The sequence below is a fragment of the Panulirus ornatus genome, chromosome 11 (genome assembly GCF_036320965.1).
Source record: "Panulirus ornatus isolate Po-2019 chromosome 11, ASM3632096v1, whole genome shotgun sequence".
NCBI lineage: Eukaryota > Metazoa > Arthropoda > Malacostraca > Decapoda > Palinuridae > Panulirus > Panulirus ornatus.
The window spans coordinates 62996174-63010671 of record NC_092234.1 but is presented as its reverse complement, the minus strand read 5'-3'; the positions used below and the strand labels follow the sequence as shown (position 1 = coordinate 63010671).

Genomic DNA, 14498 nt, shown 5'->3' with positions numbered 1-14498 from the left:
ATAAGCTAACGGTTTATAAACACTAAGTAAAGATTCTAACACATCCAGAGACGTTATGAATCCAGTGAGGAAAATGGACGACTAATAGCTATTACGAGGACTTAAAAAAAAAAAAAAAAAGAATGGGTAAACCTGACGGATTTGCAGCCACCAGGGCCGGGGAGGTGGCGGAACCCCTTATTATGCAAGGAAGATGCAAATTTCCAAGCCTCACCACCCCACTCCCCTTCAAGTACTCTCTCCTCCCACCTGTCTACTTTCAGGCGGTACGTCATAATGTGGCTGGTCGTTGTGGGTCCACTTGAAGCTGTGCGACACCATCATATTAGTATCAGTTCCCATCACGAAATAAGTTCTTAGACTATTCCCTAAAATTGAATTGGCAGCAACGTAAATATTTTGTCCTATAAAAGTGAATTACGGTAGCGCTAACTTGCAGTACCTCGCACTAACCCCTAAATGCTACCATCCCTACAGAAAAAACGTTATTTCAGAAAACACGAATCACCAGCTCAGGTACCAGCCAAAATGTTCAAGATATCTCGAATGGTGGCTTGGGGACTGAGGCGTCAGGAAAATCCAGGTAACTATTAAATTAAAAATTCTTCTTTTTTAAGAAGTGAACAATTCCGTCGCTCAGAATGAAGGTGAGAAATCTTGGGACTTACCTTTGCATGACATACAGTCACTACATTCCATGATGAATAAAAAGACGAAGTGATATTCATTAGGTATTCAAACGACATAGCTGTACGAACCTTGACCTATAGCTGCATTGGTAACAACGTACAATTAGAGGAAATATCCGAAACGCTACAAATAGCAACACGAGAAATGCAACGAATGTGTGGCTCTTGCTTCTACAGAAGAACTGCTACTGCTACTACTACCATTACTACTAATGTTACTACTACATATTGTACTAGCAATGGTCATAATAATACTAATGCTAATATGATGATGATGATGATGATGATGATGATGATGATGATGATAATAATAATAATAATAATAATAATAATAATAATAATAAGACAAGGGAGCAAATGGGAACTTCAGTGAAGGGCGTAAATGGGGAGGTGATAACAAGTAGCGGTGATGTGAGAAGGAGATGGAATGAGTATTTTGAAGGTTTGTTGAATGTGTCTGATGACAGAGTGGCAGATATAGGGTGTTTTGGTCGAGGTGGTGTGCAAAGTGAGAGGGTTAGGGAAAATGAGTTGGTAAACAGAGAAGAGGTAGTAAAAGCTTTGCGGAAGATGAAAGCCGGCAAGGCAGCAGGTTTGGATGGTATTGCAGTGGAATTTATTAAGAAAGGGGGTGACTGTATTGTTGACTGGTTGGTAAGGTTATTTAATGTATGTATGACTCATGGTGAGGTGCCTGAGGATTGGCGGAATGCGTGCATAGTGCCATTGTACAAATGCAAAGGGGATAAGAGTGAGTGCTCAAATTACAGAGGTATAAGTTTGTTGAGTATTCCTGGTAAATTATATGGGAGGGTATTGATTGAGAGGGTGAAGGCATGTACAGAGCATCAGATTGGGGAAGAGCAGTGCGGTTTCAGAAGTGGTAGAGGATGTGTGGATCAGGTGTTTGCTTTGAAGAATGTATGTGAGAAATACTTAGAAAAGCAAATGGATTTGTATGTAGCATTTATGGATCTGGAGAAGGCATATGATAGAGTTGATAGAGATGCTCTGTGGAAGGTATTAAGAATATATGGTGTGGGAGGCAAGTTGTTAGAAGCAGTGAAAAGTTTTTATCGAGGATGTAAGGCATGTGTACGTGTAGGAAGAGAGGAAAGTGATTGGTTCTCAGTGAATGTAGGTTTGCGGCAGGGGTGTGTGATGTCTCCATGGTTGTTTAATTTGTTTATGGATGGGGTTGTAAGGGAGGTAAATGCAAGAGTCCTGGAAAGAGGGGCAAGTATGAAGTCTGTTGGGGATGAGAGAGCTTGGGAAGTGAGTCAGTTGTTGTTCGCTGATGATACAGCGCTGGTGGCTGATTCATGTGAGAAACTGCAGAAGCTGGTGACTGAGTTTGGTAAAGTGTGTGGAAGAAGAAAGTTGAGAGTAAATGTGAATAAGAGCAAGGTTATTAGGTACAGTAGGGGTGAGGGTCAAGTCAATTGGGAGGTGAGTTTGAATGGAGAAAAACTGGAGGAAGTGAAGTGTTTTAGATATCTGGGAGTGGATCTGTCAGCGGATGGAACCATGGAAGCGGAAGTGGATCATAGGGTGGGGGAGGGGGCGAAAATTTTGGGAGCCTTGAAAAATGTGTGGAAGTCGAGAACATTATCTCGGAAAGCAAAAATGGGTATGTTTGAGGGAATAGTGGTTCCAACAATGTTGTATGGTTGCGAGGCGTGGGCTATGGATAGAGATGTGCGCAGGAGGATGGATGTGCTGGAAATGAGATGTTTGAGGACAATGTGTGGTGTGAGGTGGTTTGATCGAGTAAGTAACGTAAGGGTAAGAGAGATGTGTGGAAATAAAATGAGCGTGGTTGAGAGAGCAGAAGAGGGTGTTTTGAAATGGTTTGGGCACATGGAGAGAATGAGTGAGGAGAGATTGACCAAGAGGATATATGTGTCGGAGGTGGAGGGAACGAGGAGAAGAGGGAGACCAAATTGGAGGTGGAAAGATGGAGTGAAAAAGATTTTGTGTGATCGGGGCCTGAACATGCAGGAGGGTGAAAGGAGGGCAAGAAATAGAGTGAATTGGAGTCATGTGGTATACAGGGGTTGACGTGCTGTCAGTGGATTGAAGCAAGGCATGTGAAGCGTCTGGGGTAAACCATGGAAAGCTGTGTAGGTATGTATATTTGCGTGTGTGGACGTGTGTATGTACATGTGTATGGGGGGGGGGGGCCATTTCTTTCGTCTGTTTCCTTGCGCTACCTCGCAAACGCGGGAGACAGCGACAAAGTATAAAAAAAAAAAAAAAAAAAAAAAAAAAAAAAAAAAAATAATAATAATAATAATAATAATAACTAATAATGTGGATGTGTTGGAAATGAAATGGTTGAGGACAATATGTAGTGTGAGGTGGTTTGATCGAGTAAGTAACAAAAGGGTAAGAGATGTGTGGTAATAAAAAGTGCGAGTGAGAGAACTGAAGAGGGCGTGCTTAAGGGATTTGGACATACGGAGAATGAGTGAGGAAAGGTTGACAAAGATGATATATGTGTCAGAAGTGGAAGGAATAAGGAGAAAGGGAAGGCCAAGTTGAAAATGGAAAGATGGAGGAAAGAAAAAAAATTGAGCGATCGGGGACTGAACATGCAGGAGGGTGAAAGGGGTGCAAGGGATGGAGTGAATTGGAATGAAGTGGTATACAAGGGTCGACGTGTTGTCAGTGAACTGATGCAGGGCATACTATGTTAATGGCCAGGGTAAACCATGAAAAGGTCTATGAGGCCTGCTTGTGGACAGGGAGCTGCGGTTTCGGTGCATTACACATGACAGCTAGAGAATGGATGTGAGCGAACGTGGCCTTTCTTCGTCTGTTCCTGGCGCTACCTCACTAACACAGGAAACGAATATCATGTATTGAAAAAAATAACAAGAATACTGATAATGGTAATGATAATGATAAAAATGATGATCAAATAATGATTAGGACATCAACAACAATAATAATGATGACCATAATAATAATAATAATAATAATAATAATAATAATAATAATAATAATAATTAACACATTAATTAAGGTTAGTGTAACCCTTGATATCATTACTATTATCATTATCACAGTCATTTTTCCATCGTCAAATGGTTCTAGTGGTGAGGTGGTGACCCGATCAACCAAGCACCACACCTAGGATGATTCTAAAGGTGAGGTCATGACCCGAGCCACCAGGTACTGTACTAAGGATGGTTCTGCAGGTGAGGTCATGACCTAATCTTACAGGTACTCCACCCAGAATAGTTTTCGTGGTCAGGTCGTGACCCGTGTACCCAAGTAATGATCCAGGATGGGGTCTGATACTGAGGTCGTGACCTGAATCCCCAGGTACTGGAGGTACAGGTAGGTGGGAGGGAGCCTTTAGGATCTCTAAACGAACGTAAGGACCATCCACGTCTCATCTCGGGAGCCGTCATGAACACACTTATGCAAAGATAACATGGTGATTAAACCTTGTCCACACTGATCACGAGGGGAGACTTCCTCTCACCTGGCCTACTGTTATGGTAATGTAATCTCTGGTGATGTGCCCTATGGACGTGCTCTATGATGTGGTACGTTGTTAGTACCCAAGAATAACAACGGTACTTACCAGTGACGTTCTCTGGAACGACGGCCGTGGCCGAGTGTACCAGGAAGCGTGGCGCGTAGTTGTCCTCTGTGGGGGGAAGATAAGGGAGAATTAGGCGTAGTTGTCCTCTGTGGGGGGGAAGATAAGGGAGAATTAGGCGTAGTTGTCTTCTGTGGGGGAAGATAAGGAGAATTAGGCGTAGTTGTCTTCTGTGGGGGGAAGATAAAGGAGAATCAGGCGTAGTTGTCCTCTGTGGGGGGAAGATAAGGGAGAATTAGGCGTAGTTGTCTTCTGTGGGGGGAAGATAAAGGAGAATTAGGCGTAGTTGTCTTCTGTGGGGGGAAGATAAAGGAGAATTAGGCGTAGTTGTCTTCAGTGGGGGGAAGATAAGGGAGAATTAGACGTAGTTGTCTTCTGTGTGGGGAAGATAAGGGAGAATTAGGCGTAGCTGTCTTCTGTGGGGGGAAGATAAGGGAGAATTAGGCGTAGCTGTCTTCTGTGGGGGGAAGATAAGGGAGAATTAGGCGTAGCTATCTTCTATGGGAAGATAAGGGAGAATTAGGCGTAGTTGTCTTCTGTGGGAAGATAAGGGAGAATTAGGCGTAGTTGTCTTCTGTGAGAAGATAAGGGTGAATTAGGCGTAGTTGTCTTCTGTGGGAAGATAAGGGAGAATTAGGCGTAGTTGTCTTCTGTGGGGGGAAGATAAAGGAGAATTAGGCGTAGTTGTCTTCTGTGGGGGGAAGATAAGGGAGAATTAGGCGTAGTTGTCTTCTGTGTGGGGAAGATAAGGGAGAATTAGGCGTAGCTGTCTTCTGTGGGGGGAAGATAAAGGAGAATTAGGCGTAGGTGTCTTCTGTGGGGGGAAGATAAGGGAGAATTAGGCGTAGTTGTCTTCTGTGTGGGAAGATAAGGAGAATTAGGCGTAGTTATCCTCAGTGGGATACATCACCAGGCGTGGTTGCCGTGTGTGAGTGAAGGGTATAAGAGGTGGTTGTCCTGCATGTGAGGAAAAGGTATTATTAGGGATGGTTGTCTTCTGTAGGAGAAGGAGCGCTACCGAGGTATAATTACCTCCTGTGAGCATGAGAGTTACATCTGGCGTGTATACAAAGGAACACAAAGGTATTCAATTAGCAACAGACTACTGGGTCCTTTCGAGAATGTTTGTGATAGTGTAAGATACAGTACTGCTTTCAACCACTTTAATTCCATGTGCCAACAATGCTGTTGAGGAAAAAGTACTTTGACTCATTCGAGGTCAAACGTTTGCCTATAAGCTTATGTCACTACGAATGAAATCCGACGAATCAAGCCTTAAGTAGCATGCTAGATCAAGAGTATCAGAGCCTTTGACTGTTTTGAATACCTGTATTAGATCACCTCTTAATCTTCTCATCACTAGGTCTAATAGATTCAAGACGTGAAGCTGGCTCTCAAAGGATTGGTTTTACAGTCTTGGTATCATTATGGTAGCTCGACGCTGTACACTCCATAATTTTCCTAACTTTTTATAAAAAGTTGACCAAAAACCGATCACAATATTCAAGAAGGGGACGTACAAGTGAACTGTAAGGGGTAAGGATGATTTTTCTAAACTAAATTCGAAGGCCCTTCCTATGAATCCAAGAAATGTGTTCGCTCTTTTCACTGCGTCTGTGCACTGCTTGCTTGGTTTAAGGTCACCAGAGATTATCATGGCCAATTACTTTTTCTCCAGTTACCCTCTGCATTGCAAAAGAATTCATACTGTACCTTACACTGTCATCTTTATTACCTTTATGTAAAACTTTGCGCTTACTGATACCAAAATTCACTGGTCACGTATGAGCCCAGTTCATCAGTTTGTCTATGTCAGTTTGAAGCTACAGACGATCAAGTTTCCTTTGTGGATTATTTTCCCAGCTAATCATCATGAACAGAGTTTACTATCTTAACAATGCAGCCAATTATAACTATCACTAATGATTATGAGAAAGAGAACTGATCCCAAGACTGATCCCTGTGGCTAATTACTCATTACGTCTGACCATTAATTACAGCTCTTTGTTTACCGCCAGTCAGCCAATTTCCCCTCCACCGCAGCAGAACGACCCAATTATCGCCATATGACCTTTGATGCGCAACTTTATCGAAATTTTTGTGGGGGGAATCTAGAGATGACATCAAGTGCTTTATGTTCATCATACGTGTCGGTTAAATAATGTGAGAGATCAAACAGATCTGTCAAACATGAGCAGTTTCGTCGAAAATATGCTGAGAATCATTTATGAAGGGGTCGTCCTCTGAATGATTTACAATTCTGACCTGGATGATGGGTTTCACATGTTTTCCTACTACAAAGCAAATTAACTGAACGATAATTTCCCGGCACTCTTTTTTTTTTTTTTTTTGATATCGGTGTTACATTTACAAATAAGTGGAATGATTTCCGTAGCAATTAGTAACATGTTATACAATGCAATCAAGGGCTGAGTTATATCACTTTTCACCTCTTTCATTGTCCTTGGATAAGATTGATCAGGACCTGCCGTTTTGTTTACCTTTATTCCGTTTATTGTTGACATTATGTCTTCAGCTGTTGTCATATTCCACAACGTTCTTAGCAATGAAAATGGGACAAGAGTTGGGTAGTGGATCACAAATGCAAATGCAGAGAAGTCATTGAAGATTTTTTACCATGTCTTCCTTATCCTGGACCAAGCACAGTTTTCCGTAACTGATGGACCTTTAGATTGGGTAACGTCTTTCTTGCGTCTAACATAACTTTGAATATCCTTAGGTATCTATTTTGTTATTTTTGGCAATATTTGCTTCATACTGACCCTCACTTTTATCCTATAAGCCTCACCTCTTCTAAGTAACTGTACATGATTTAGTACATCATTTGGTTTGGCGGTTTCTTAACGTTTCTTATGAACTCCTTTCTTACAAAACAGTGTTCCACCACCTTATGAACTCCTTCCTTACAAAACAGTGTTCCATCACCTTCGCTTCGGTATCATAAAACGCTCTAGTAATTATTGGTACATATTTTCCCTCCCGAGCTGAAGTCTTGTCATTCACATTGACCAAATCATCCAAGATTTGCTTTTCAAGAGCATCGCAAAGACCATTCTCATTTGCAAGTCTAATATCAGGCAATTTCTTTATTTTTCAGCGATAGTTATTTTGACCAACATGTGTGCAGTGTTGAAAGCGACCTCAAAAGAAATTTGTTGATGATAGCTTTTACCACACGTTTCCCCAACTTCAACATCATGAACAAGATCCTCATTTGCAGTCAGTACGAAATCTAACATATTCAAGTCGCTGGTCAGTTTCTCGACAACTTAGATTAGGGCACTATCAAGCAAATCTAGCTACTTGAAAGGGATTCTCCCCACACTAAAATCTCCTACTACGCCAGAATCGTGTTCATTACCATGTCTGTTGACTGACATCAAAATCTTTCGTCTACCTCTGGTGTATGTGCAAGGGTCCTATACACTAGTTTTACTGTAATTTTCTTACGAAGCTCATCTTTAAATTATGCACACACACACACACACATATATATATTCTTTTTTTTTTTTTTTTTTTTTTTTTTTCATACTTTGTCGCTGTCTCCCGCGTTTGCGAGGTAGCGCAAGGAAACAGACGAAAGAAATGGCCCAACCCCCCCCCTCCCATACACATGTACATACGTCCACACACGCAAATATACATACCTACACAGCCTTCCATGGTTTACCCCAGACGCTTCACATGCCTTGATTCAATCCACTGACAGCACGTCAACCCCTGTATACCACATCGCTCCAATTCACTCTATTCCTTGCCCTCCTTTCACCCTCCTGCATGTTCAGGCCCCGATCACACAAAATCTTTTTCACTCCATCTTTCCACCTCCAATTTGGTCTCCCTCTTCTCCTCGTTCCCTCCACCTCCGACACATATATCCTCTTGGTCAATCTTTCCTCACTCATTCTCTCCATGTGCCCAAACCATTTCAAAACACCCTCTTCTGCTCTCTCAACCACGCTCTTTTTATTTCCACACATCTCTCTTACCCTTACGTTACTTACTCGATCAAACCACCTCACACCACACATTGTCCTCAAACATCTCATTTCCAGCACATCCATCCTCCTGCGCACATCTCTATCCATAGCCCACGCCTCGCAACCATACAACATTGTTGGAACCACTATTCCTTCAAACATACCCATTTTTGCTTTCCGAGATAATGTTCTCGACTTCCACACATTTTTCAAGGCTCCCAAAATTTTCGCCCCCTCCCCCACCCTATGATCCACTTCCGCTTCCATGGTTCCATCCGCTGACAGATCCACTCCCAGATATCTAAAACACTTCACTTCCTCCAGTTTTTCTCCATTCAAACTCACCTCCCAATTGACTTGACCCTCACCCCTACTGTACCTAATAACCTTGCTCTTATTCACGTTTACTCTTAACTTATATATATATATATATATATATATATATATATATATATATATATATATATATATATATATATATATATACATATATATATTCAATGCAGAAATTGTCCGTAGCTGTAATATTTTCCATGCCATTATTAAGATGAGCATGAATAAAGAGCAAGACAACACCGCCCACTTTATTTCCCCCATGTCTATTAAACAGAGTGTACCCTGGAGCAGCAGTATTACGTGGGAGAACACATCACCAGAGTAAAGTTGTCTTCAGTAAAAGATGAAGACATCACCAGGTTGTAGTTGTCTTCCGAGGAAGATGAAGACATCACCAGGCTGTAGCTGTCTTCCATAGATGGAAACATCATCAAGGTGTAACTGTCTTCCATGGAAGATGAAGACATCACCAGGTTGTAGTTGTCTTCCATAGAAGATGGAGACGTCGGTTGTAGTTGTCTTCCACAGAAGATGGAGACATCACCAGGTTGTAGCTGTCTTCCATGGAGCATTAAGACACCACTGGGAAGTAGATATCATTTGATGGAGGGGAGGGAAGCCCTACGTCCTGGTTATCACCTCTGGAAGATGGTAGTATTACTGGGACGTGGCTGGCGGCTCTGAGAGGGAAGGGAACATCGCGTAGCCCTGCTGGCTTCTCCTGGGAGAGAGAGAGAGAGAGAGAGAGAGAGAGAGAGAGAGAGAGAGAGAGAGAGAGAGAGAGAGAGAGAGAGAGTAACACAGAGTTGTTATCACGTATGGGAAAGGAAACGGATGACCTCGATGTGGTTTTCTTCTGTAGGAGGAGGTGGAAATCCTTGGTCCCTAGCGGTTCTACGTGGGTAAGGATACAAGTTACCGGGTTGTAGGCGTCTCTGGTACGTGAGGAACCCCTTACCGCGGCTCTAACGTTCTTTCATGAGAGGAAAATGGATCACTGAGGTTTGGTTATCTTTTGTCAAATGGAAGGGGATTACTGAGGCTTAATTGCTCTCATTGAGAGAAGGGATTTCTTTTGTGTAACTGTCCTTCTGGGGAAAGAGGAGAGATTATTGGACCGCTCTCAGTGAAAACAGAACGAATTACTGGAACTTTAATTAAAGGTCTGTGGAAAAATGAGACTACTGGGAATAACTGCCGTCTCTTAGGAGAGAAAAACTTATTGGGCGGCAGATTTCGTCTGTTGGGAGATAACAGATTACACTGCTGACCAGTCGTCGTCTGCCAGAGAAGATGGGTCCATCTAGGGATTACCGCGGCGGAGCAGTCTTAACGTTGGGAGAAAACAATAATATTTCCAGTGTGTTGGTGATCGCCGTCCACGGTGGACACAAGGATTACAGGAGTGTCATCGTGTTCTGTGGCAGGAAAACTGTCTCGAAGGAATTACTGGAGCGTAACCTACATTGCTGGGGGAAGACGGGGCAGCCGGGACGAACAAAATGGGTGGAGAAGGAATCACTGGAAGACTGTATGTCGTCTGTGATGTTAGAGGGGTTTCTATGGGCGTGCAGGGATAAAGAAAAAAGATATCAGTATATGTGTCATCGAAGGCAGTGGCCACAGTCTGGGAAAGAGAGTTGATTAAAAGACTTTGTGGCAATTAGTTTTCAAGGAAGGTAAAGGAAGCGAGAAAGGGATTTATAGGTATTACAGGTTTCTGTGGGAAAAAGATAATTTTCTGATATTAATCGAGTAGAGGATGTGTTCGGCTTCGGTGTTGGAAGAGTATAGGAGTTATCTGAGGAGATGGCACAAGGTAATGAGGTCTCTCGGGAGAAGATATCAGTGGGGGAGTAACGTATCGTTATCCTGTATGGTGAGGACGGGTTGCTGGGTGGACTAGGAGAACTTAGTAGTCATAGCTTGGATTTAAGGGATTACTGACTATGTACGGTAAGTAAGGCAGGAGGAGCAACAAGACCGGTGATGAGAGGAGTCAGCAGTCTTCTGTCTGATGGAGAGGGAAGGTAAGATGGGGGAAGTTTGAGTGGTCATGTAGAGTAACGACTGCAGAAAGAATGACTGAAGATACATCCCTCAGAACTCAGTCCTCTGCTCAGCATCAGTCCTTCCCGTCTTCGTTATGTCTCCTCCTCCTTCTCAAATATTAGTAATCCCACACCTACACAGCCAACCGTCTTGTTTCTATATTTCACAAACGTGAATCTCACATCTCTGATGTCCTTATCTCATATTTCGCTCTTCATGTGTCCTCTGCTTCTCTTCTGATTCTCGTATTACTCCTGGCTCTTCTGTAACACCTGAACATCACCGCCATATGCTCCTCTCCAGTCCTGTTCTCCTGTTCATTTACTGATATCAACAGTCGAGATCTCCAGCTCTCCATCTGTATACATATGATGGATACTCATACGAACAAATATGTTGCTCTTGTATCTCAACTTTCCGCTCCAGCAACTCATCCCGTCCTCCGCGTCTCATTTCCTCAAGTGCGGTTCTCCAAGAAAGTAAATCCTCAGGCGAACTTCCTTTTGTGCCTGTGTTTCTAAACGTTCCTGAGCAATTATTATCCGGGATAAAGTTCTGGTGCGCAGCTTCTTCAATCCCAGACCCATCCCCCTGACTCTGCCATCTCTAACATTACGATTCTTCGAGTTCTTCTTCTGCCATGGATCACAAACGTCCTCTTCCTGATGAACTGGTGACCTCATGTTATCAACGCTTATACTAAGCACCTTTACCCGAGTAGGAAGGTCGAGCCGCAAAGGTCATCGTCCCGTGACCACTAGCTGTTCCCCACCAGCACACATACCTCCCTACAACCTTCCCCCTCCCAGTCTCCTCGATCGCTTAACATACTTCGGCAGCCGTATCGTCAAACCCTCACCTGTGCCACGCCCGTTGTCCCACCCCGACACGTCTGCACTCGGAACATTGCATTTCCTGAGAGGAGCGAGGCAGTATCGGCTCTCAGCTGCCACTGTGACGCTCTGCAAAAACTACAGCATATTCTTCTCTCTGTCTATTACTCACTACCCTCGTCTTTTTTTTTCATTTTCATCCTTCTCATCCATTCTGTTTTTCTCCCTTACAAAAAAAAAGGTCTGTACATCTCCATTAAAGAGAGTGCTCGGCTTTACTCTTCCCCCCGGCCGTCATGTATACCCTTGCTTCTATTTCTATACAGTAGGTTTCCCCGCTGTTAGTCCAAAATGGTTTTTCTAGCTTCTCACTACATATTTTTCCTCTCTTGCCTCATCAACTGATGTTGTGCCTCATATTTTTCCACCCCTTTTGACTGCCTTTCCGACTCCGTCGTTCCCTCATAGTTTTCCCCCTCCTCCTCCTCCTCCACAGCCAGTACAACTCCCCTGCCTCATCCGTAATGATGTTCCCTAAACTCTTCAACGTCTCGTTCATTCCCGGCGTAAGGGTTTTCAATTGGAGGATCACTCGGCCTTGTAGCCCTTGTAGCCACCAATGATTTGCTCATCTGGTCTCCCAGCCTCGCACAGCTGATCACCACAAACTGCGTGTGGCTCTCCTACTTTTAAATTCACCACCACTACAGGAGAGGATACCACTTCTCAGTTCTGTGCAGACGTGGGTGTCAAACAGTCCTCTTCTGGGATGTCTTGAGGTTCAAAAATACATAACATCTCAACATTCTTTATTCACAAATGCTTGATTAATGAGTACCTTACGTGTACTTCCAGAACTTCTCTTACGAACGTGTAAGAATTAGTTTATTCTTAGAAAACATAAAAGATCGTTCACTCTATTCCCAAAACAGCATTGCTCTAAATGTCTCCTCCTCCAGCCCATCAACTTCTCATCCATCACTACAGTCATTTCTCTCTCTATTGAGTTACATTCATTAAACAAACGGTTCTGGAACATTTCTAACTTCCTCCTTCGTGTATGTCATTTTCATGTACAGATGCCGCTATGAAGCAGGCCTTAACTTGCGCCACTTCATGTCTGACACAAGATAACACAGGTCCTCCTCCTTCTCACACAACGTTCCCCTCCACCTCCTGACGCCCTTGTCACATCTGCACTACATCACCCACTCCCTCCTCCTCATTCTATTGTCTCTTTCTCACCATTTGGAATGTTTGGAATGGTGACCTTCACCAACACCAGTACATCTCTCTCCCATATTAACAACCGTCCAAAGTAATTCCATTTCCAAGCTTGGTCTCTGGGTACACCTCATATCCCAAGTCCCCACTTTATGATCATACAGAATAAGGGATGCCATGGACAGGTGTCAATTCAAAATCCCAGTCCAAACGCCGCCGGTTACCTGCAAGCACAGGCTACAAGAGTGACTGTAACCGAGCAAATGGCTAGGCTCCTCGCGACGAGATCAATCGCGTTGCATGGTGAAATATACGTAGTCTGGATGGCATGATATGATCGTACTTCTGTGGCACCTGGATGATGCATATTGAATAAATCTTTATAATGAGATGGAGGATGATGGAAGACAATCAGTGATTCATGAACACACACCCATATATATATATATATATATATATATATATATATATATATATAGAGAGAGAGAGAGAGAGAGAGAGAGAGAGAGAGAGAGAGAGAGAGAAACGATTTTACCATCGCGCGCCCTAGAGTCGTGCCTGGGCTACCTAGAAGAGCAAGCGGTCAGCGCACCACTGGACTACCACATAGTGGCACAAAACCTTTCTCTGGAACTCTCGGGCGCCCAATGGTTGCATTAGACTGATTGACATGTGAACATCACATGTTCCGATATATATATATATATATATATATATATATATATATATATATATATATATATTATTATTTTATTTTGCTTTGTCACTGTCTCCCGCGTTTGCGAGGTAGCGCAAGGAAACAGACGAAAGAAATGGCCCAACCCACCCCCATACACAATGTAAATACATACACGTCCACACACGCAAATATACATACCTACACATCTCAATGTACACATATATATACACACACAGACACATACACATATACCCATGCACACAATTCACAGTCTGCCTTTATTCATTCCCATCGCAACCTCGCCACACATGGAATACCATCCCCCTCCCCCCTCATGTGTGCGGGGTAGCGCTAGGAAAAGACAACAAAGGCCTCATTCGTTCACACTCAGTCTCTATCTGTCATGCAATAATGCCCGAAACCACAGCTCCCTTTCCACATCCAAGCCCCACACAGCTTTCCATGGTTTACCCCAGACGCTTCACACGCCCTGATTCAATCCACTGACAGCACGTCAACCCCGGTATACCACATCGATCCAATTTACTCTATTCCTTACCCGCCTTTCACCTCCTGCATGTTCAGGCCCCGATCACTCAAAATCTTTTTCACTCCATCTTTCCACCTCCAATTTGGTCTCCCAGGTGGAAAGATGGAGTGAAATAAATATATATATATATATATATATATATATATATATATATATATATATATATATATATATATATATTAACCCTGGGGATAGGGGAGAAAGAATACTTCCCACGTATTCCCTGCGTGTCGTAGAAGGCGACTAAAAGGGAAGGGAGCGGGGGGGCTGGAAATCCGCCCCTCTCGTTTTTCTTTTTTTTCTTAATTTTCCAAAAGAAGGAACAGAGAAGGGGGCCAGGTGAGAGTATTCCCTCAAAGGCCCAGTCCTCTGTTCTTAACGCTGCCTCGCTATCGCGGGAAATGGCGAATAGTATAAAATTATATATATATATATATATATATATATATATATATATATATATATATATATATATATATATATATATATATATATAGTGATATCTGGATGTGAATGTACTG

General features: G+C 42.9%; 1 protein-coding gene across 2 annotated transcripts in view; it reads right to left on the bottom strand.

Annotated features, from left to right (window-relative positions):
- Nucleotides 1–14498, bottom strand: part of LOC139751606 (uncharacterized) — a 410068-nt gene that overhangs the window by 101119 nt on the left and 294451 nt on the right. For both annotated transcript variants that reach the window (XM_071667208.1, XM_071667207.1), the window contains exon 6: nucleotides 4285–4350. In XM_071667208.1, coding sequence (XP_071523309.1) covers nucleotides 4285–4350 — 66 coding nt within the window. The remainder of the gene's footprint in view (nucleotides 1–4284; nucleotides 4351–14498) is intronic.